Below are 24,920 nucleotides of genomic sequence, written 5' to 3' on the forward strand. Positions count from 1 at the left end.
CTTTTGCACTACCCTAGTTTTCCCTTTCCTTCCATTGAAGTTTTGTGTTTTTCAAATATTTATTGACCAAGATCTCTATCTAGGATCTTAAAAATCAACCCAGGGGAGGCCAGCGTGAAAACGAAAGAACAGAAAACCAGCATCAAAATGTTTTTGAAAATCTATCCACTCCTGGAATAGGGCTAAACTTTCCATCTTATTATAAATATTTGTTCTTAATTCATAAGCTGCCTTCTCCCCTATGAGCCTCAGGAATTCTGTGTCGAATTTGATTCAGGACCTTTCTTGAGCCCCTAATGTACAAAATGCTGTGCTATGCATTCTGAGGATGATACAAAGATGAACAAGATCAGTCTAATAATAGAGAAATTTTTAAATTCTTTTAATTTCAAACTCTAAAAATAAGAGACTTAGACTAGATGAGATCCTCTAATGTCCTTTTTTGGTTCAAAATTTGTAATGGTAATAATTCTCTTTTAAATAGCATTTGAAGATTTATAGCTCCTTATATCAACTCTGTAAGGTAAATAGTATAAATATTGTCATTCCCATTTTACGGAGGAGGAGAATGTCTTAGATTAAATGACTCACCTGTGTTCTCACAGCTTTAATGTGTCAGAGCCAGAATTTGTTAAATTATCTGTTGATTCCAAAGCATTAGGTTAACCTTGTGCTTTTTGTACTTTGCTATGTATGTCATCACTAATTTCACAAATAACTATGTGGTAGGAGGTATAAACGCTTAAGAAAAAATATAGAGTTGTGAGTAAGGGGAAACTGAGGCTCCAGGAAGTTACCTAGAGTAAGTACATTAATGACAGTAGAAATTAAATTTCATGACTTAATTGTGTTTTTTTCTACCATGCCACAGAAGAAATGCTATAGATGGAAAATAATGATAGTAGTTTACATTCGTATAATACATTATGTTGTTGGGGTTTTATTATAGCTTTTTATTTACAAGTTATTTGCATGGGCAATTTTACAGCATTAACAATTGCCAAACCTTTTGTTCCAATTTTTCCTCTCCTTCCCCCATCCGCTCCCCCAGATTGAAGGTTGACCAATACATGTTAAATATGTTAAAGTATAAATTAAATACAATATAAGTATACATATCCAAACAGTTATTTTGCTGTACAAAAAGAATTGGACTTTGAAATAGTGTACTATTAGCCTATGAAGGAAATCAAAAATGCAGGCAGACAAAAATATAGGGTTGGGGCATTCTATGTAGTGGTTCATAGTCATCTCCCAGGGTTCTTTCGCTGGGTGTAACTGGTTCAATTCATTACTGCTCTATTGGAACTGATTTGGTTCATCTCAGCTGGAGATGGCTACGTCCATCAGAATTGATCATCATATAGAAGTGGATCTCTTCGATAAAGAGAGCCTTAATTGATCAAAGATGGACAGAAGCAGCTACACCCAGAGAAAGAACACTGGAAATGAATGTAAACTGTTTGCATTTATGTTTTTCCTCCCGAGTTATTTATACCTTCTGAATTCAATTCTCCCTGTGCAACAAGAAAACTGTTTGGTTCTGCACACATATATTGTATCTAGGATATACTGCAACCCATTCAACATGTAAAGGACTCTTGCCATCTGGGGGGAAGGGGTGGAGGGAGGGAGGGGAAAAATCGGAACAGAAATGAATGCAAGAGATAATGCTGTAAAAAATTACCCTGGCATGTGTTCTATCAATAAAAAATAATTTAAAAAAAAAAAAAGAAGTGAATGCAAGGGATAATGCTGTAAAAATTACCCTAGCATGCATTCTATCAATAAAAAGTTATTAAAATAAAAAAAAATTAAAAAAAAAAAGAATTGATCATCATATAGTATTGTTGTTAAAGTATATAATGATCTCCTGGTCCTGCTCATTTCACTCAGCATCAGTTCAGTATGTTAAGTTTTGAAAAGTGCTTCTGTCATCCACACTGAAATAAGAAAGTTTTATAGGCAAGAGGGTGAAATGTAGACAGTAAGCTAAGTATGTTTAGGTGGATTCAGAATAGATTGACTAGTTCTGCCTAAAAGCTATAGCCAGAAGAGGATGTTGTCATGGCCTTTTGCAAGGTTCTGTCCTTGGGTCTTTTTTTTTTTTTTTTTTTAATTTATTTTTAACATTTTTATCAGTGGTTTTGTCAAAAACAAAAGGACATGGTTTGGGGAAAGCAAAAATCTGGGAAGAATAGCAGAAACATTGAGGTGACAGAATTGAGGAAATATTATCAATGAAGGGACATATTTAGGAAAAATGGATAGAAGTTAGGAATATTTTTCCTATGATCAGACCTATTCCACTATGGACAGTAGGTAACCTTCTATCATTGGACATTTTCAGGCAGAGGCTTAATAAATACCTACCACTTATTAAGATGATCATCAGATACAGAAAAGGTTCTTGTGTTGCAAGGGAGCCTAAATTGACTAAGTTCCAATTCATTTCTTAGGTTCTATGATGAGACCCCATCCATAAGATTAATGTTTATAGATGAATGCCAATAAAGTGTTCTGGGGGCCCCTAAAGGAAATAGTTTACCCTTTGCATGGATAGTGAACATGATCTTACTAGAAACTAGAACTTTAGAGCTAGTGTATAAAAATGCTTGATTTTGGAGACTTTTATTTCTATTGATTTTTAATGATCGTACATGATAATGGTACTGCTTCTTCTTTAAGTGTTCTTTCATTTTCTTTTGCTCATTCCTCTCCTTCCCACTCCTTAAATGTAGATATTCTTTAAAATTTGGCCCATGGAGCTCTATTCTTTGGGTGCCACACTTAATTTGGACATTTATTTCTATGTTATCACCTATCAACACTTTTAAGATGACTCCCAAATCTTTAGCCACATTTTACCTCTATCAGGTACCAGTCTACCTGAAAAATATTTCTATTCATCATTAGGGCTTAAAATTATGGAGTGATTTCTCTTTCTCTTCCTTTTTTCTTGACCCAGATAATCAGTTTGGTAAATTACTACTTTATAACATCTCATTCTCACTCTCCCCAACTTATTTGAGGCCTTATTACCTTACACTTGGTTCACTGATTCCTTAAGTACCAATTTGATCTTGTACCTCCCTTCAGATACCTTCAGTGACTCCATATTGCCAGCAGAACAGAGGTTTTTACTTCTTCTGGAAATCTAATCTTGTCTCTACTTCATCTAGCCTCATCATTGTTCTCTAAACATGCCTTGCATCTTCTTGTCTCTTTTTCTTTTCTTATACCATTTCTTCTCCTTGGAACAACCATCTTCATTCGAGATTCTATATATCTTTGGACTGGCCCAGTTACCATCTTGTTCATAAAGCTTTTACAGAGAAGAGAATCATTTCTCCTTTCCAACCCTAGTGTACATAGAGCACTTACTTTATCCTGCCTTGTGTCATACTCACTAGGTTATAAGAGACTAGATGGATAGGCCAGTGCAAGGAGTTGTAAACTCCTTGAAGGCAGGAACGTGACTTCTTTATAACATGCCATCAGATCGATTCCTAGGTGTGAATCCAGCAATAAATCATCTACTCTGTATTGAAGAGATTGTTCGTTTTTTTTCCGTAATATTTTCCCCTTCCTTGTCCCCAGTATTTTTATGGCAATATATACTGACCCTGCTTTAAGTTATATTTATTAGCTGCTTTTTACAGTGGACTGGTGAAATCCATTTCCTCCTGGTGAGGAAATCCCATGGACAGATGAGCCTCCCAAATTCCTGGGTTTTTACCTCTCTATCTTTGAACCTTGAATTACTCAACCATTTTCTTTGTTTTATACTGTTATCCTTTGTCATAGTTTGTCAACTTGTTAGGTTCTTGCCTTGTCTTATAGCTTATTCTTTTCCCTGGAAGTTGGGAAGTACTCACTGATACTTTTCTATTTCTAACCTAAATTGCCATTCATGATTTGTTCCATGGTGGGGGAGTAATCCTGCCCACTCTTTTTGGGCTTGCTCTTTTTCCTTGCCAGCAGTCTCTATCCTGTCCTTAATATTTCTCTAATTTGTATGTAATCATTGAAGAGCATCCTAGCTTCATAGCCTCCCTTCCCCATAGATAGATGCTATGACATAGTAGACAGAGCCCTGGATTTGGAATCTGGAAGACTGGGCTTTAAATTATGCCTTTGATATTTAGCAGCCTTGTGTATTTAGACAAATTATTGAATTTCTTTGATCCTGAGCTTCTTTATCTGTAAAATGGTGCTAATAATTTCTACCTCAGAGTGTTCTTACAGAGCCCTAGTGATATAATGAACATAAAGTACTTTTCAAACTTTAAATATCAAATAGTATTATTGTTGTTATTAATAAGGAAGAGACTTCATGATCAGAATTTTACTGCCTCTTACCTGGAAAGTGAGTTTGTAAATACCACAAAAATGGAAACAATATATTCTCTAACCCTCAGTGCTCAAGTGGATGTTTCAGAAGCACCAGACAGGCATGAAGGGGTCATTGTGGAAGAAGTTCAGAAATACTCTGAAGTCGTCACTGGTTTGATGATGGGTAGTTTCTGGCTATATTTACCATGCTAATTGATTCTCCCGTAGAGTTTTTCCAAATTGTGATCTCTGCTTCCCAGATGTTTTTGGTGATTTTGTATTGGCTTACAGAAAGGAAACAATTGTATTTTACTCACTGATTGGTTTAGGGTAGCCAGGGGCAGTAGACTTTTCGAAAATCTTAAGGGTTGTGAAATAATTTGAGAAGGAGGGAGGGCTGTGACTTGAAGAATGAGGCAAATGGTTGATTTTAGGGAGAACTGAACTTTCAATAAGTTAATATTATATTCATGCAGCTTAATTAGCTATTTCAGTATTCAGCCAGTATTTGTTAAGCACCTACTGGGCAGAGCAGGTGCTGGGGAAAATCCAGAGTTTAGATTAAGATCTGATCTCAACTTCATAGTAGAAGAGTAAGACACTGTTGAGACAGCAATAATGTACAATGTTATGTAAATATATCAGATAGGGAAGAAAAAAATTGCCATCTATGAAATCCAGGATAAAGAGAGACTTAACTAACCCATCTAAGAAATATCCTTTCCTCTAGAAGAGGAGTGTCATAAATTGGAGCATAGTGTGAAAGAATCTGCCAGCTCTGAATCCACTTTACTGTACTAATATCTAAACCACATCTCTTCAGCCTCCTAAGAACTTAGTCCAAATAATACTCAACTTCTATCCAGTGTATCAGAAGCCATATAGGAATATGGGGGGAAGAGGTGGGCTCTTTGGCTCCCCAAAGCCTTTAAACCATAATTTTTTTTAAAAAAAATTATTTTTAATTCTGGAAGATTAGAATTGTCAGTGGTAGAACTTGAGGAACTGAGTCACAGAAATTCAGTTAGAAGGAACCTCAGTGGCCATGTTGGCCAGCCTCTTTCTGAAAACAAATTCCTCCCACAAAGGTGGTCTTCCAGTGAAGGGAAACCCACTACTTCCTTGTGCATTCAGTTCCACTTTTGATTAGCTCTCATTGTTAGGAAAATTTCCTGACATTAAACCTAAGCTTTCCTCTTTCTGTAGATCTGGTTCTGTCCTCTGAGGTTAAAGAGAACAACAAAAACTTACTTCTTCATGAAAGCCCTTAATTACTTGTCCTCTTCTCATCTCTTAAAGCTAAATATCTTAAATATCTTCATTTCCTTCCACAGATCCTCTTAGGTCATAAACTGAAAACTATCTACTCAAAGCTCTTCATGGGAAATAATTTCCCTATAGAACACAAAGTAAAAGAGCTGAGACTGGAACCCAAGTGTTCTGAATCTACAACCTAATGGTTTACTCTCATCCTCATGCAGTTTCCACTTTTTTATATCTGAATGGCAGCTCCAGGTTTCAGGCTTGTTGCATTGGATGTTAAGTTTGTGGTACTAGTGGGATAGATTCATTTTGTAATGAATTGTCTTCTCTTCTTCCTTTCATTCTGATGGCAGATTTATCTAGGGCTCTTGCTTCCATCTTTCTGTTTCAGGTCAGTGAATAAAGATGGCAGATAGTAACTTAGCCTCTCATTTGGTTTTGCCTTCTGGAAACTGAAGGCCAAGGATAACAAAAAATCTGAATGGATCCTTAGTGTGCAAGAAAAGGACTCAAAGGGATCTCTCTTCAGATTTTGTTCCCATTATGACTGGCTTTTTCTGGGAATGGAGAGACAGCAGTTACTTCCAAAGTCTGTAACTGTTCCAGTCCTCTAAGTTGTTTTACTGATTCTGCTTCCTGTTTTAAATCTGCAAGGCAGCTCTCTTTTTTCTGCTTCCGTGCTTCTCACTGTCTTCTCTTGGTGCTCTTAACAATTCCATACTGTTGTTAAAACATTATCATTTATCTTTGGTAAATTTATGTTTGGTAATTTTGTGGCAGTTTCCCAAATATGGGCTGGGTTGTTTCTTCTTCTTCTAAGTGCTCTGCTTTCTAATGAGTACAGCCAATGAGCCTCCTAAGCCAAGAGCAATGTCTTTTCTTCCACAACCGAATAGTGATTACAAATGTAAGGATCTTGCCACACTAGCACCCAGGCTTTCCCAGCTCAATATATCCTAGGCCACTCTCACCAGCTGCCTAATAAAACCTTCCAAGCAATATTGCTCTCATCTTGTCTCATCCCTTTTGCTTTTCATAGCCTGCTGTGCTGTCTTTGGTCTGCCCAAGCCTCAAAAATAACATCACTTTAAAAAAATTTTGAAATTCAATTTTATTTTCAGTTCCAAATTAATGATGTCACTTCTGACTAGGATCTACTGACCCCTTCCCCAGAACTGATTTTTGAGAGCCTGCTCAGTGTCTATCCCCCAATCTACTGGTTGCTCAGGGCATACAAGGGAGGTAAGTGGTTCATAGATAGCCAGAATGTTCCTTGGTTTGAAAACTAAATAAATGAGTGGGCTCAGGTAATGTTATTTAGTGATTCCATGTCATGTTAAAAGGAAACTTCCAGTGGAAATCTGTTCAGACTTTTACTGTTTATTGTTTTTATCAATATTTTTATAAAGGCATGGACTTCATCCTAAACAATATTTTTATAAAGGCATGGACTTCATCCTAAACAAATTTGTCATTGACACAAAGTTTGGAAAGATAGTATACTAGATGACAAAATTGGGATCTCAAAAGACCTTGACAGACCAGAACATTGGACTGAAGTTAATAAAATAGAATTTATTTATAGGAATAAGAAAGGGCTTTTAGCCTTTTATTCTCTTAATTTCTTTATCCTTTCCTCACATTTTTGATTCCTCAAACCTTTAATGTAGGTCAAAAAAATTTCACAAGTACAAAGGCAGATATGAACAATAGTTTGGGAAAAAAAAATCTGGGGTTTAGTGGACTACAAATTCAAGGTAAGTCAGCGTTATGATAGGAAAACCAAAATTGCCAATGGGATCCCTTTTTGAGGGAGGCAGAGCTATTGATCTACTGTAGTGTACCCTGATCAGACCATACACAAATAGAGGATCATATTCAGTTCTAGGCAACATAGTTTAGGAAGGATGTTGGTAAGTTGGAAAGTGAGGAAACTAGAATAGTGAAGCGCTGAGAGTCCATGCAGAGTAAGATCAGATGAAAACACTGCAGGCATTTAGCTTGAAAAAGAGAAGAGTTGAAAGAAGGAAGAGACTGATAGTTGCCTCCAAGCCTTTAAAGAACAGTCACATGGAAGAACAATGAGAAAAAGTTGGTTTAAAAAAAAAAAAGAAACTTAGACTTAATGTCTGGGGGGGAAATTTCCGAGAGATAGGAGCTATCCTAATATGAAAATAGGCTATCTCTAAAGGTTGTAGCCTCCTCCTCATTGAAGTTTTTCAAGGGACTAGGTGACCAGTGTCACTTAAGAGTCACATAAGTTGTAGTAGAGATTTTTTCCAGGACTTAGTTTGACTTAAAAGTTTCTGAATTCTCTTCTGACTGAAATTTTGATTCTGTGATTTTCCAATTGTGACTTCTTTCTGTCCTGAACACAACTGGCATTAGGTGAAGAGCTGTGGTAAGAAATATGAGATTATCATCAGTATTATATCCTTTAGGTACTGGGGCATTATGCTTTGAATCCTGGAGCATTAGGTAGGGAAGGGTCTTCAAGAAGTCATGTAGTCCATCCTTTTTGCCTTAGGCAGAATTATTCTTAATAAATCACCCTCAAAGATAATGCTTTATTCTATTTTCAAATCTTCTAGAAAAGGAAATTCCAACTCTAGCCTGATCACCCACTCACCCAGTGTCTTACATTATTCTTTTTTTTTTTTTTTTGAGATTACAGCAATTTATTATTTTTTTTATATAACTTTTTATTGCTAGAACCCATGCCAGGGTAATTTTTTACAGCATTATCCCTTGCATTCACTTCTGTTCCGATTTTTCCCCTCCCTCCCTCCCTCCACCCCCTCCCCCAGATGGCAAGCAGTCCTTTACATGTTGAATAGGTTACAGTATATCCTAGATACAGTATATGTGTGCAGAACCGAACAATTTTCTTGTTGCACAGGGATACATTATTCTTAAAACAAATTTGAACCTCTGCTTTTCTCTGTGGGAGAAAAAAAAAATCTTCCTCAACTTTCGCTTTTCTAAACTGAAATTCCTCAAGCATTCTTTGCTCAGACTTCTGATTCTCCAGCTCTTTGATACATCTCTGTATTTAGCCCCATTATTGCTCTAATATCCATAAGTTGTTTCCTTTATCCTTCTTTAGTAATGAAATACAGGAATCTAGTCTGGATGTGATCAATGCCAAATACAATGGGAGAATCTCTCATAACAACCACCATCCTAGAAATAAAACTGAGACAACTTCTATGGAAAAAAGTTTGTTTGGGTTTTGTTTGGTTTTTTTCCTCTTGCACTCTTTTTTCCCTTAGGAGATTTGGGGGGATGGGGGGAGAAGAAGGACAATTCATGAAGTCAATAATGAATTTTTTTTTAATGCTTCCTAGTAGAGAGCAAGAAGAAATCTAAAGGTGGGCAGAAGCAACTACACCCAAAGAAAGAACACTGGGAAATGAATATAAACTGCTTGCATTTTTGTTTTTCTTCCCGGGTTATTTATACCTTCTGAATCCAATTCTCCCTGTGCAACAAGAAAACTGTTCGGTTCTGCACACGTATATTGTATCCAGGATATACTGTAACCTATTCAACATGTAAAGGATTGCTTGCCATCTGGAGGAGGGGGTGGAGGGAGGGAGGGGAAAAATCGGAACAAAAGTGAATGCAAGGGATAATGTTGTAAAAAATTACCCTGGCATGAGTCCTATCAATAAAAAGTTGTTTAAAAAAAAAGAAGAAGAAGAAGAAATCTAAAGGGAAAAAATAATCTCCAAAGATAAGTAGAGGTATTTGAAAAGGGAAAGGCTGCATTATGTTGTAATCTTTCCTTCTCAAGCAGAAACCCTTTACTTCTATGTAGAAGAAACCTAACGATGTTCTCCCTTCCATCCCTGAGAACAAATATCTATTTCTTCTCACCCCATCATTTCCATCTGTTTTCAGATCCCAGAATTCACACTGCATGGCTGCCTGAGCCTCTTAGAAGTGACATTATCTGTTTGTGTCCATTCATCTCTCTCCAGAAGACATATTGTTTATGTCTTCATGCAGCCCAAGGGCCAAATCTGGCTATTTACTCATCCAAATTCTGTCTTGGATCATAAATACCATCAGGAGTTGGGTATTGATGTGTTTTATCTTCTACTTCCACCCTCCAAAAAATGGTAATTCAAATGTTGTGGTAGCTTATATTTCTCTGTCAAGAGCCAAAGAATATAGAATTAGCCATGACAAGATATTAAGCATGAATGTTGTATTGTTTTGCATGTGAGGGTTCAGTGCTGTAAGATGGAGACAGGATGTATTTCAGAGCAGGAGAAAGCAGCCTCTTTTGGGATACAGATGATCATCAAAGTCATTTTTATTTTTTAAACACTGATCTTCACTCATCTCTACAAAGAATTCTTCTTTATCCAGAGTTATCTTTTCTTTCTAGACCTTCTTCTATTTCATCTTTAGTCTAGGAGTGAAGTTTTTCCCCTATGGGGAGAGAAAAAGGCAGCTGACCTGGAGTCAGACCTGGGTTCTGCTAACTCCCCATCTTTGTGACCATGAGCAAGTCCCTTCTCTGAGCCTCAGTTTATGTATTTATAATATCTACCTTACAGAGTTGTTGTGAAGCTCACATGAGGTAATTATGCGAAGCCTTTTTTTAGATTGTAAAACAATGTATGTGTGCTTATTATCATTTCAGGCATTGTTACTTTCCCTTTCTAGGCCTCAAGTTTTTCAGCTGTAAAATGGGTTAGATGATTATTCCAGCTCTAAATCTTTTATATCCTCTCTGGATTTGTTGTCAGTATTATAGTATTAACTTTCAAGATATTATAAATAGTTATGTAACCACATTGATAGGGATTCATCCTGAATGTTGAAAGGTCACAAGTACCTTGTGCCTCTGATAAAGGCAGCAGGATATTTACCTGATTTGGCACATAGAGCACTCAAGAGTCATTGGCCTGGAAAAACTAGGACACATTTCTTAGATGGAGGCTACTAGATCTGGCATCTTGGATTAATGATTGAAAGAAAGAGGGGGAAGGGAACAGAGAGACTATGGGAATAACAGATTGGTACCATCTCCTAGGAGAGTACTAGCCACCCCTTCCTTTATCTTTTCACCAAAGCTGGAGGACACCTATTGAGCTGGGTTGGATTAAGGAAGAAAGTGACAATGACCAAGTCACCTTCAAGGGAAAGTAGTAGAGAATAATTTTTTCAGGGAAGGAGAATTGTGATCCTACTCCAAAAGAATTCTTTTCTGGGTGACAGTTTCCTGACTGGTTACCTCAACTGACAGATAAGGAATCTATCATCTCTCTGGTCACCTGAGTCAATTATTGATTTGAGCGTCTATTGAGAGAGGTAGCAGCCAAGAGATACCCGAATTCAAGTCACAATCTGATTCCATGTAACTATGATGAATTACTTCATTTCCCTGAGACTGGTTCCCCTTTAGTATGCAATTCATATTTCACAAGAATATGAGAATAAAATTAAATACTATGTGTGAAAATACTATCATCAAATTGTACACATACATATCAGCTAAAATATGTGCACATACAACTGAGAGAAGTAAGTGCTAAATACCAGCTGGGGATGAAATCCCCATCATTAGTGAAGTGAAAATTCCCCCTTCCATCTCCTGGTGATCCCTAAAGCATGTTCAGCCAGGCCAGATTGCTGAATATTGTCATTTCTGCATCCCTCCTTGGATTGACAGTGGATTGGCAGTTCAGCAGAGCCTATAAGAGTTCTCCCATCATAATATTGCTATATTACATTACCCTTGAATAGAAACCTTTGGCTTCCCATTGATTACTGAATATGATATAAATGGCTGATCCTGGCCTTCAAGGCCTTCCATAGTCTGGTTCCAATCTGCAATTCCAATTTTGGTTCATCTTTCTTTTACGTATTGTGTTGCTACCACCTGAACCATCCCCAGTTCTTTTTCTGCCATCTTAACCCAAACTTTTGCTCATATTGTCCCCTATGCCTAAAATGGACATCTTACCATCTGTTAAAGGTCTTCCTTTTCCTCAGACCTAACTCTTTTGTGTTCTGCTAGTTCTGTGAAGACTTTTCTTTATCCCCAATCCCTAGCTGTAAGTGATATCTTCCTTTTTACTTTTCTTTTACTACTGTATGGACCTTTCCTTTGGTCTTTGCATTGTGCCTTGTCTTAATTTTGGTGCATATCTTATCCTTCATCCACTTTTAATTATAAGCTCCTATGTTTTATTTCATCTTTGTACTCTCAAGTGCTTAGCCTAGACTCTTGCAAGTAGTTGGCACTTAATAAATATGGATTTAATTCTATATTTAAAAGTATCCATGCTTTTGACCCTATGATACAAAACTGGAGCCAGGACCATATCCTTTTACCTGATCCAGTCTCCCTCCCACTACCCTGTTAACCCGAGCCTCCATCTAGCCAAACAGATCTTTTGACAAATGTTAAATTAGGACTTTAAGTTTGTTAACTGCGGTGCCATTCCAGCTGTCACCCTTCCCCTACCTTGAAAGCCCTTCATATTTTTCCCTAAATAGATAGTCTGCATATCCTGGAAGGTCTAGTTCTTCTCTCTCCTACCTTCTTCAAGTTGCCTTTCTCCATCCCATAAGGTCTTACATCTGATAGGTGCTGAGTCCTTGTTACTAAACCATTCTCATAAGAACCTGAAGTTTATTCCATTCTCCCATGAATTCCAAATCCTCCTCATACTTTTAATATTGACAAGGGTGGGGCCTACCACTCCCCTAGCCAGCCCCTACAGAGTGCTTGAGGGTAGAGTCCCTTCCCTGGAAACCCAGAGGTATAGACCTGTAATGCTGACACATTGTGTTGCTATCTCCTTGCATTCATTCATCCCTGCCCTCCCTCCCCTTAGCAGGCTCAGGCTGTGCTCTCCTTATGTCTGCAGTCTGCTTGTGAGGAGCTGAGAAACTGTTCACAGCTTCCATAGTTCTGGGTGTGCCACATGTGAGGAGGTAGTGAGCTACTCAAGATGAGGCTGACTGGAACAACCCTGTCTTTCCGTGTGCTTGCTCACTCTGGTATAGAGGCCCTTCAGCTTAGGCCTTAATAGGATCCTAGATGTAGAGCTGGAAGGGGCCTGGTCAGCCAGCCCAATTCCCTCATTTTATAAACCAGAAAGTTTGTGACTCAAGATTTTGCAAGGATGAATGTTGAAAACTGTCTTTGCATATATTTTGAAAATAAAAAGCTATTTTTTTAAAGAAAGTTTGTGACTTTCCTACAGTCATTTAGTAGTAAGCCTTCTAGGCAGGATTTAGCAATGTATATCAGGGTGGAATACTATACTTCTTGCCCTCAGTTGGGAGATGGGGTAAGGGGTGGGAAGGAGAGGATAATGATATATACAAATATATGCTCTAAGGTGATGGAGCCCAAGGAAGATCTTTTCAACTTTTCATTGTAGCATAAATGAGCGTTTAAGGGAGCTGTGTCTATGATGTTTATCTGCCTTTGCAGCATTCAGAGGATTAGAAGGTCAATTTCATTTGACATATTTATTAAATACATCCTGTATATAGAACACTGCACAGTTTTAAGAAGATATAAAGCTTAGGTAAGACCAAGTTTCTTCCCTTAGGAAACATAGAATTATTAGAGGAACATGATATGTTAGGTGTAATTATAATAGAAAATAATACAGAATATTATATAAACAGTGCTATATGAGGTCCAGGAGGAAAAAAGTTATTGCCAACTAAATGAGTCAAGGAAGGTTTCATAGGAGAGGTTGTGATTTTGTGGGTATTAAAGATGTTGAAAGATGTACTTTCTGGGTGATTTAATCATTTTATTAACAAGATCAACACATTATTAATAAAAGGATAGTCATTTGGCCATTTCTCTTAGACCAAAGATCCCAAATGCTTATAGTTTATGTGCCTTTTAAAGAAAAATTATTCCCTATTGCCTATTCAATTCTGATCATTTAACACAATGGCAGGTAAGACAGTTTTGGGGTATGTGACTTAGCTCACTCAAATCCTGGTCAAAGAGACATCAGTCTCCATATCACTTGTCTTAATAATAAGGAGAATCAACATTTTCCCAGATCTGTCCCAAAGAAACACAATGGACAGGAATATATCCATTAGCTCAAACTTGGAATTTTTTTAACTGCCTAATTAGATCTTGGCTTGGTTAATTCTCTTAAAGAGATTTCCCACACTTGTCGATTTCTGGATCAGAAAGTAGAAAAGTATGCTGATTCAATAATTAGTTACTAAATATAAGAGAAATAATTGATTTCTCACAATTTTAAATAATGGGACTTTTAATACTTCTACTAAAGGAAATAGGGGAAAATTCTAGGCATAAAGAATAACATAAAACTTGGGCGAGAGCAGTGGTTCTTCTCATTCCTCATTGTATTTAGGGAATGAAGCAGCCTGGGAATTTGTTTTGCAGGAAATTCCTTCCTTGGAGAATTCACTCTCTGTTCTGACAGGCTGCCTGGTAGCCCTCACTCAGTCTGTCCTCCTAGGCCTGTACTGACTCTGAGGGAGGGAGGGAGGGAAGGAGCCACTGCTGGGGGGTGTGGCTTGCATGATCAGGAGATACCAGACTACCAAGTGGTGCTATGGGGCAGGGAGAGGGCGTAGAAACTTGAACCCGAATGAGATGGAGGTGTAGTCAGTGCTGAGCCCTCATAGGAGGCAGCAGCGACCAAGGCTCTTTCTATCATGCTACACCGAAGCTTGTGCAAGGGCGTGTTATTTTTGGTGAGTGTGCTGAGGAGAGGAAGAGGAGGGAGGTGTTCAGTTGTGGGAAGGAGGATGGGATATTTAGGAAAACAGACTTGGATCTGGTTCCTGTGTAGTTTGAGGGACTTTGTATAGGTTGTCATTTCTCTCCCAGTTTCAACAAGCTGGAGACACTGGTGAGATTGTACACTTCATTTTGCCTCAGTTTTCCATTATCATTGTCTGTAAATTGGTGGTTGGTGCAGCAATAACAAAGAATATAAAAAATGAATGGCTTTTGGTAAAACCCAGACATAGGTTGCAACACGACAGTTAAATATAAGTATTAAGAAACCCAAGCCCTGTGGGTTTTTGTCCCCCCAGTCTGAAGCCACTTCCCCAGTTGTGCTGGAGGTTTCAAGGAAGCGCAACTGGCACAAACACCCACATCTGGTGAGGAAAACAGGCTTCCTGGCACTGGGCCAAAACTCTTAGCTATGAGCTCTAGAACCATTCTGAGAGCCTGATTGGTTTCCTACTACAAAACTAAGCACAGATCGAGCCATTGCTTATAGCAAACTGATGTTTACAAGACACTTTGGGATTCTTTAAAATCAAGCTCCTAATGGTCTTTTAACTATGGCTACCTCATCAGGCTAAAACCTGGGTGGGAGTTTTGATTTTTATCTCCCTGTGTCTTTCTGACCCTCATATACTTAGTTTGTCATCTCTTCTTATACTTAGGACTTCATTCTTTATGTCCAGCATAGTTTCCTCAAGCTTTCTTCACCTATGTACTCTAGGTATTTCTACTTAGATGTCTGCCAACACATAACATTGAAATGATCTGGGCTTTAGCCCAAGTGAGATTATTTCTACATCACCCCAGGTTCACTCTCACTATTTCCCCTGCCTCCTGTAAACTCGGAGTCACGTGTAAGGCATTGTAAATTGTCTTTGTTCATCTCCCCATCTCTTTCAGTTCCAGACTGTTGTCCTTGTCTATCAGTTTTCTCCTTCTAATTACATTTCTCATATCATTCCTCTCCGATTCTATAACCACTATCCAAGTTCATGCTCCAGTTACCTCACTCCTGGATTACTATCTCAGGGGCTTCTCCCACTTTTAGTCCATCATCCCCCAAGGCATCAAGAATCTTGTTCAAAGGTCACATCATTCTTTTCATCCCAATTCTGGTTTCTTAACATCTTTTCAGATTAATCTCAAATCAAATTAAAACTGCTCAGTATGAATTTTAAGCCTTTACCCAAAAGATGTTCTGATATGCTCAGTACTCTAGCAAGGTGGTCTAGACCAGGGCCATCAAACTCATGGGCTGGGCAGAACTCCAGATTAAAGCTCAAACCAACTAAAAATGTAATTGGGAAATATTTAACAAAGTAAGTAAAATTGTAATATAGCATAGATATAATGTTAACTTATAGTTTTCTAAATCCATACTCTTTGCGGCAGTGGATAGAGCACTGGCCCTGGAATCAGGACGACCTAGATTCAGATTTGGCCACTGATACTTGACCTGGACCTGTGTGACCTGGACAAGTCACTTAACCCTGATTGCCTCAACAACAACAACAAAATCAATATGTGGCCAACTGGAATTTGTTTCATTTGATTTGGCAGCACTGGTCTAGATCTGCTAACTAGTTGCCTTTATAATAAAGATAGGTAATAGCTTTTTTAGAACAGAAATTGTTGGGAATAACCTCAAGATTATCACTACCCTAAAGGCTGATCCTCAGCTTTGCAAGATCAGAAAATAGAGTTTATTTAAATAAACTCAACTTGGATTGATATCAGCTCATTACTTTAGAGCACTAAGTCATACCAGCCAAACTGACAAGAAACTTTGTTATAAATTATAAGTCCAGTTAATTACTGAAGTGGTTGAAAGTGGGGGGAGTATTAAAAAAAAAAAACTACATTAAAGGGGGAATAATTTTGCAGGAACCAATATACCCAAGCCTGTTTTTCAGATTGTCACTTTCTCCAGTATCAAGACAGTGGGGAAACTAAATTAGTAATTAGAAAGCTATATAATCATCAGGAAATCAGAACAAAAAGATGTGAATGATCTTAAGTGATATATCATTTAGACTATGATAAAATCTGGTGAACTCCTGTGGAGTACACTCTTCTAATGATCTAATATTTATATAATATTATATATATGTAATATTTATATATATAATTATATAATTAATTTTCTTTTCATGACAAGGGCACTCACTTTAGACTCAGAAAGATTTGAATTCAAATCTTAGTTTTGATACTTAGCTATATTATCTTAGGTAAGCTATCTTTCTTCCCTAAGTTCTGGGGGGGAAAAGTCATAGTTCTTGTACTTCTTTCCTCATAGAGTTTAGAAAAAATAAGTATTGGGCTATATAGTATAAACTGACAAATTCTTGTTCTCTAGCAAATTGGTGTGAGGAAAGTTGTGTTCAAATCTTGATTCTTCACATTTATTTTTCTTTGAGCTTATTTTTTCTCATCTACCAGTTAGGTTAAATAATGCTTATTTTACCTTCTTCATAGGCTGGTTGTGAAGGCAATACTGTTTGTTTCCAAATCTCCTTCTGAACTTAAAAAAAAAAAATAAGTAGGTTGAAAAAATTATCATAACCTTGAATCGCACGAATTCTCAGGATATGGGATCATGAGACTCCCAAGTTCTATATTCATATTTTTAAATACCTGCCATCAGTCCATGGTAAGCAAATGATTTCATGAGACTTTCATTCAGGTTAAACTGAACTCTGTAGAGACCTTATTTTCCCAGTTTGATGAATGGGCAAGGTACTTCTGAAAAGGCAGAAGGAGAGGTTGGCTAGTTTCCTAAGCTAACAGATAGACTTTTCTGGCCAGTAAAGCTATGCTAAATCTCATAGTCACCAATTTACCATCAACAGGTGAAAATGACAAAGAATGTGAAGGAGGAAGTGCTAACTATGAGAATAAATTCAAGAACACTCGCTTTTTATTATGCCTTAATAAGAGCAAGGGGATTGTCTCTGTTTCTTTTCAGTTGTCTACTTATTTCTCAGACATTTCAGTATTGGGATACAGTCTCCTGAGAATGGATCCTTGGCTATCTGCCATTCTCCCTGCCCAGCTTTTATTTCTTTTTTCCTCTCCCCAGGCTAACAGGAAGCCCCCTGTAGAGGTCTACCTGTGAACAGATACAGATGATGCCAGAACTATGACAGGGCCGGCAGGCGTGGTACTGAGGGGTGATCAACCATGGAGCAGCTACAAAAGGAAGTACCTCAGGTCAGGGAAAAAGAGGAGAAAGAGGAAGTGGCAGTGACAGTGGCAGAAGAAGCTCCAGACCAAAATGGGGGACCGGAGAGTTCACTTCCTTCCAGCAGCTATTCAGGTAAGAGGGAAGAGGCTTAACGTGGGCAGCACATGGAGCAAAGGAAGGGAAGGGACTGTAGTGTGCTGCACAGAGGAAAAGAGATTTTGTCTACTCTGCCCCAACACCAAATTTTTTACTGGTTGGAACAAGTGGATATTTCCAGAAATCCATTATTGCCCAATTCCAAGAGCCTGCTAACCTGAACACGTCCTTTTCTCGTGGGAAATCCCAAGAGAGAAGATTTCTAGTTATTGGACTTTGCCAAACACTTTCTGTGTATACTACCAATGGATGCTCTTTTTTAAAAGTTGTGATAAGACAGCTGGGCTACTTCAGTAAGGATATATGAGGACCTGTGTACAAGAAGAGTTTATTGTTATAATCAAATGAAAATAAAATTTATAGCAGCTGATCTGACACAGTTGTGCCCAGATGTTCAAAGATTCAGAGTAGTGATTATAATTTAGGATCATTTTCCCGTAGTCAAACCAAATGTTTTCTCTTTTTACTTTATTTCTTTATGCCTTGTAATCAGTAGCAATCTTGTGCTCCCTGATGTAGTGTATCACTTAATTATTATTACTACACACAGAGCTACAACATCAATTAAATTAAAATATTTCTTAATAGAAATTCACTTGCTTTTCACACAGCCTTTTCCCCTAAGATTCCTGGCCAAAGATTCCTTGTTCTTTCATTCACTCCTCTCTTACTCCTTTCTGTATCTTCCCTTCTGGCCCCCAAATATGAAGAACATTTGGGTACCACATCCACCTGCTTTTTGCCCTCTTCCCTGAGGTACCCAAGATGCTAGAGCAGTTCTACCACCTAAGGATTCCTTATGGGGTAGGGGGAGAAGATCATCATTCTGTTGTGAACAGGTATAGAACTTCCTGACCATTGGTGTTGGCACAAGAGAGGAGAACAGTTTAGGATGGGTTCTTAGAGCATAGAGATAGGAAAAGAACATGTTATTTAATAGAGTCCCTCATTGAGGAGGACTGTCCCCAAAGAGAGCGTACTCCCCAAGAGTATGCTCTCTTTGGGGACAGTCCTGCAAGAAACCACTGATGCCAGGACATACTTCTTTTCACAGCTAGTATGTCCCCAAGAAGAGATATTCATCAGGTATTGTTGCTCTTGCTCCCTGGGTGAGTAGGAATGGCATTAGATTTGGAGGTAAGTCATCTCAATCTAGTAGCTCTCATCCTAGGTATCCCAAAATGACTAAAGTGAGGTTAAGTCTTAGGCCAGTTGGATTTCAAGAGTAAAGAAAAGCCTGCTGTTCCAACCTGTTGGCTGATTCCTTAAATTCATTATTTGAGGAGCAGCAAGTTTTCCATTTCACAAATGTATGTCTTTTCAAAACAAATAATAGTGGGGCCTGAGAATAATGAAGGGGTTTCAGTTATCAGATCTGTTACTGACTATGATCAAGTCCTTTCTCATTTAATAAAAAGATGAATGGGCTAGAAAGCAAGAAGACATTGTATCCCTGGAATAGTGTAGAGGCAGTACACCCCTTCAGGGGAAGGAGTAAAAAATATGAGCTAGGGCTTCCAAATTCAGTTACTTTTGCAATTTTGCCTAGAGCTTGCCATATTTTATCTTCATTTTTGCTCTAGCAAACAGTAGCTGGTCTTCAGAAGTATGTTCTTATTTCCTGTTCACACTGGCACCCAAATGGGAATTTGCCCACTACCCCCATAGGCCTTAAAAGACAAACTTGCCATTTGTGAGCCAAAGTGGCATGTTTGTGCTAGAGCTGGCAGTAGTTGGGAAGAGAAGGCCAAAAAGTTAGACCAAATCAAGACTGGTGGATAAGAATCCTAACAATGAGCATAACCTAGGAAGGACTCTGGATCATTGGGATTTTTTTTCCCAAGAGGCCACTGGAGTGTTGTATGCCACCCTGGGCTGTCATTTCATTCTTGTTTATTCTTGCGGTACTGTACACTTAATAAATTTTTGTTTATTAATTAATTAATAGTGAAATGGGGGAATGGGGGCAGTTAGTTGGTGTAGTAGATGGAGTACCAGCCCTGAGTCAGGTGCCTGAGTTCTTATCTGACCTCAAACACTTAGCATTTCCTGGCTGTGTGACCCTGGGCAAGTCACTTAACCCCAATTGCCTTAGTGCAAAAAAAAATTTTTTTTAAATTAGTGAAATGGGAATGACACCAATAGAAAATTTTCATTGATCTAGAATAGAGACAGGAAGTGTTTATTGTACATTAAAAGAAAAATGCAGAAGAGGATACTAAAATATTCTTATTCTAGGCTTTGATCAAGTTTGTGCCTGAGTACAGTTTTTTCTGACTTTTAAGCATTCTCCCTTTTTAATAATGCCCCTGGACCTCTCAGGTATCAGGAAGAGCTCAAAGAATGTTAAGAATGTAACTGTCATTTTTATTGTCCTGTAATCATCTTTTCCCAGATCTCTGTGCCCCAAGCAGCAATAGAATAGTTTCATGCACAAGAATTTTCTCTAGGACACACATGGGGAAGGGACTATATATTTCATTGTCACCTAAAAGGTCTCATCTTATTCTCCTGCCTTCTCCTTCTAGCCCCATCAGTGCTATAACTTTGGTATAAAAATCAGCCTAGAACATCATTCCAAAGTTGAGGGCTTTCTCTGCTTTTTATGTTACTTACAGTTTCAGACTATCTTATCTCTTGATAAACTGTTGCCTTCATTTGGGCTATTGGCAGGAACTGTTGACTTTCTCCTCTAATGGCTCAATTGTCTTGGCCCCTTGATTGAGAAAATATCTGTATCCTAACTCTTCCCAAGCCATTATTTGGGATTCAGAGCCCATTCTTTCCAGCCTCTCCATCAGCTGATTGTAAGGGGCTTTCCAGAGCAGCTCCAGCATGGGAAAGTATTGTCTGCTAGCAGGGAAAAAGCTGGGTCTTAGCTCCACATAGCTAACTCAAAATCTTTAGAACTAATCGGTAAGGATTTATATTTGTATAAACCTTGTATGAACCTCTGTTTCCTCCAAAACAAGGAAGTTCATTCCAGTTCTAAAGTTGCTTAAACTTGAGTTTGCTTCTGTATAATTTGTCTTTCCCACCCTTTAAAACCCAAACTAAAGTGAATCCTTGCCTATCTATCTGGTGTAAAGGCCCCGGGTAATGAATTACTTTTCTGTAATCCAGCTATATGTAATAGTAGAATTGTATCCTGACCTGTGCTTAGTCTCAGAAGCCTGTATTCAGTGTCTTTGGATGTGAGGTTGTACCTAGCAAGGTAAACATAGAAATTTCCTGTGTACCCTCTCAGACTAGGGCAACAATCAACCCTCCCATCTCCGATAGGGAGAGAGATAATTAGGACTATATTAAACAGATACATCAATTAAAAGCACATGGTAAATAGCCATGTGCTACCCTTTGCCATCTAAGATCAGACTTTTTATGATGTTCCCTATCTTGGTGACTCACTTAAATATTTACAATTAACTTAGAGGAGTCCATGTATTTTAGTGATATGCCTTAAATAAATATGAGGAGCTGAGGACATTTCAGGCCAAAATAAATACTCTTTCAATTAGAGAAAACTTTCTTATAGGTGGAAGATTTTTAGAAGTAGTTAAGAAGCATTCATGATAAGCTCAAGGAGAGGGTATTCATACATGGGATGTGGTGGCTGGGTGGTTCATTGATTAGAGTTTTGGGTCTAGAGTCAGGAGGATCTGAGTTCAAATTGGACCTCAGACACTCACTAGCTATGTGACTTATGGACAAGTCACTTAAACTTCTGTCTGCACTTTTTCCTAATCTGTAAAGATGGAAATCTCCCAGAATCATTGTGAGGATTAAATGAGATAATATTTGTAAAGCTCTTAGCCTGGCACAGTAGGAACTATATCACTTATATTACTGTTGCTGATTTATTATTAAAATTTAGGTGTGGAATGTTAGAATTATGAGAAGCCTTAAAGATCACTTGTTCTAAATCCCTCATCTCATAGATCAGGAATTTAGCTGACATTTATATAGTGCTTTACATATCTAACAGAAGTCTTTAAAGGGAGGGTGTCTTGCTAAAAGGAAGGTCATAGAGCTAGTTCACTCTAGAAAACCCAGGTCTTCCCCAGCCTGTCTACAACATCAGCAGCTTCAGAGGTAGTACTGAATAGTCAGAGGAAGAAGAAATCATATTGCTTTCTTTGATTAATCATGAAATAAATGAACAGAAGAGTGTTGTTTAGTTCTTTTTCAGTTGTGTTCAACTTTTCTTGATCTCATGTGGAGTTTTCTTGACATACTGGAGTGGTTTGCCATTTCCCTCTCCAACTCATTTAACAGATGAAGAAACTGAGACAGTTAAGCGACTTCCCCTTAGCTAGTTCTGAGACTGGATTTGAACTTAAGTCTTCCTGGCTTTAGGCCTAATAACCCCTGTGACACCTAGCTGTCAGACAGGAGAGTAGGAAGAGGCAAAGTGATGCAGGATCATAGATAAATCAGCCAGCATCTGCTTTGTATGTTCCAGACACTGACACTGCTAAGCAGTAAAGATTGTAGACTTAGAGCTGGCAAGGACCCTGGTCTGATTTACTCATTTTGCACTTAAGAAACTTACCAAAGGCCAGAAATGCTAAGATAGTTATATAGCTCAAATGAGTGGCAGAACCAGAAATCCTGATATTCTGATTCCATGACTCCCCTTGTATTTAACAGACCAAATCTAGAATAGAAGAGCCTCCTGAGGTAGGCCTCATTGTAATAAAATTGAAGAGTGTTTTTCCAAGATCTTTTGGTGATGAACAATCTTCACAACTGGTAATCATTCTAGCAAGAGTTAATCTGAACCAAGGCTAGCCATATCAATAGTGTCACAGTCCAAGAAGAACTTTCAGAGCTTGATCCCCTACTTCTTACCTTTGCTCCTATAATAGACACACATATACAAAAGAAGGAATAAGGATTCTATCATTTTTATTTTTACTTAGAAATTAGTAGCATTTTCATTTTCAGCTCAAGTTCTCTACTGGTAGCTATGTAATTTCAAGGTGATGTCAGAAGAATGAGAAGATTTATGTTTGGATATAGATAAGAATGTCATAGAATAAGTAGGCATAGTTAGGCTGGGATCTGTATTGTTGAAGGAAGTGTCCACATGAATGAGATCATAGATCTCTTGGAGTTTTAAGAGTGGGATTCCATTATTAATGCAACATAAACATGAAAACTAAGTCAGTGACTGAAAAGAGAATGGAAAAACTTTTCTTCAGAAAATGTACTAGACTACTCTCTCCCTTCTTCCCTCCCTCTCGAAACTTCTCAGTGTTTGGGTCAAAAAGACCTACTCAATTTGACTACTACAGAGATCACTCAATAGAAAGCAGAATTATTTATTAGAATCTTGAGAAGCAGACCCTATCCTGGTCTTGACAAATTTCACAGCAGGATAGGGCCAGAGCCTTGAAAATGTTTACAGCTTTTATACATTTCAGATAAAGAATCTCCATAATCCCACCCTCTATATGTTTGGTCACATAAGTCTAGTGTTCCCCTAGTTGGTCAGTGGAATGTAATTGACAAGGTGATGTACAGCTTCTTCAGCCATGGTGGACAATGGAATGTAGTCCAGGCCTTATCTAAAATCACATGACTCCGGAGAAGCCGAAACTGGGGCCTATAGGCTTGTTCCTACTTTAGCTAACAGTCTCTGATCAATAGGTGCTTAATCTGTAAGTTCTCCCCCTTTTCCCACACATCAGATAAGGCCCCAAAACACCTCAAGTAAAAACTTTACAGAATGAAATAGAAGCATGGTACTCTCTTCAGAAATCACTAGAGATTTGATTCTCACAGCATCTATGTTTTGGCAAGATTTATCACTAGGGGATCAGACTAGACAAGTTTAAATTACTGCTAGCCCCTTTATCTTGGCTATTCTTTCTACCAACAGCTGAGCAGCCAGGTGGGAATTGAGATACTGCACATCCCTCAGTCTCCCTGTCTTTCTCACTCAGGCTCAACCTCCTTTCTACTTTATTGTTCTCATATTTCCAGTATTTCTAAAGCAAGGTAAACAGGATTGAGGGGGCAGGAAACAGACTTGACCCAAAAAAAATCTAATCCTGGGGAAATTTAGGGCAGATCCCTTTACCTTCAAATACAGAGTTCTTAGAGTAGACTTTGTGGGGTGATGGAGGAGAAGGAGGGTTTATGGCACCTACCTTTGCAAAGCTCAAGTTCTGTTGAGGAAGATGAAATAGCTGGGGAATATTGACAAAAGCAACAAACACAGATCTGTATGTGCAGCTAGTTACTTCTTAGGCAGGTGCTTATAAGCATTCTAGAGCCAGGATGAAGGGTCATAGTCACAGCTGGACAAGAGAAGTCTGAGGAGGTATTACAGGCAGGGCTGAGTCTTATGGAAGGAGGAACATAGGTGGGTGTATATCGTGCTGCTAGCCTGAAGGTAATACAAAAGAATTGGAAGATTGCTACAATCTGAGCTAAATCTCTGGAGTCAGAAGACCAAAGTCTCATCTTGCCATTTGCTTCTTCTTTTTGGGCTTCAGTGACCCACTCTATAAGAAAAGATAATTGACATTACTCTAAAGTCATTCAGTCTTATCCAACTCTTAATGACCATGTGGATATTGCATGCCAGGCCTGTATACTTCACTACTGAAATCCATCCATGTTCATTATTTCCACAACACTATCCCTTTCACCTTTTGCTGTTCCCTTTTTAAGACTTCAAATTATCTCAAAATCAGGATCTTTTCTTAATCTTAATGAAGACTTAATGAGTGTCATCGTCTCATTTCATGATCAAAGTATTTAAGCTTCAGCTTCGGTATTTGACCTTCCAGCAAATAGCCTGAATTAATTTCTTTATGTATTGATTGATTTGACTTCCTTGCTGTCCAAGAGATTCTCAGAAATCTTCTCCAGCCCTGATTCTGTGGCCCTCTGTTTTCCTTATAATGGAACTCTTACAGCCATACATTGCTATAGAAAAAATCATAGCTTTAACTATAAAGATCTTTGTTGGCAAGGCAATGTCTCTACTTTTTAGCATGCTGTTCAAATTTGCTAGAACTTTTCTCTTTCTTCATGGTAGCAGTTGCTATGCATAGTGATCTTTGAGCACAAAATTGATAAAAGGGTGAGAAAAGCAATATTGACATATAATTTTTTTTATATAACTTTTTTATTGACAGAACCCATGCCAGGGTAATTTTTTACAACATTATCCCTCTGCTTTCCTTATAATGGAACTCTTAC

At 38.1% G+C, this 24,920-nt stretch overlaps 1 protein-coding gene across 7 annotated transcripts in view; it reads left to right on the forward strand.

The window, feature by feature from the left end:
• Positions 1-24,920, forward strand: part of PPARD (peroxisome proliferator activated receptor delta) — a 75,530-nt gene that overhangs the window by 40,793 nt on the left and 9,817 nt on the right. For 6 of the 7 annotated variants that reach the window (XM_051996461.1, XM_051996459.1, XM_051996458.1 and 3 more), the window contains one exon: positions 17,445-17,681. In XM_051996461.1, the coding sequence (XP_051852421.1) occupies positions 17,546-17,681 (136 nt within the window). In that variant the 5' untranslated portion in view covers positions 17,445-17,545. Of the gene's footprint in view, positions 1-14,224; positions 14,323-17,444; positions 17,682-24,920 lie in introns of those variants that run through there. The other variant, XM_051996460.1, reaches the window with a different exon arrangement.

The sequence above is a fragment of the Antechinus flavipes genome, chromosome 4 (genome assembly GCF_016432865.1).
Source record: "Antechinus flavipes isolate AdamAnt ecotype Samford, QLD, Australia chromosome 4, AdamAnt_v2, whole genome shotgun sequence".
NCBI lineage: Eukaryota > Metazoa > Chordata > Mammalia > Dasyuromorphia > Dasyuridae > Antechinus > Antechinus flavipes.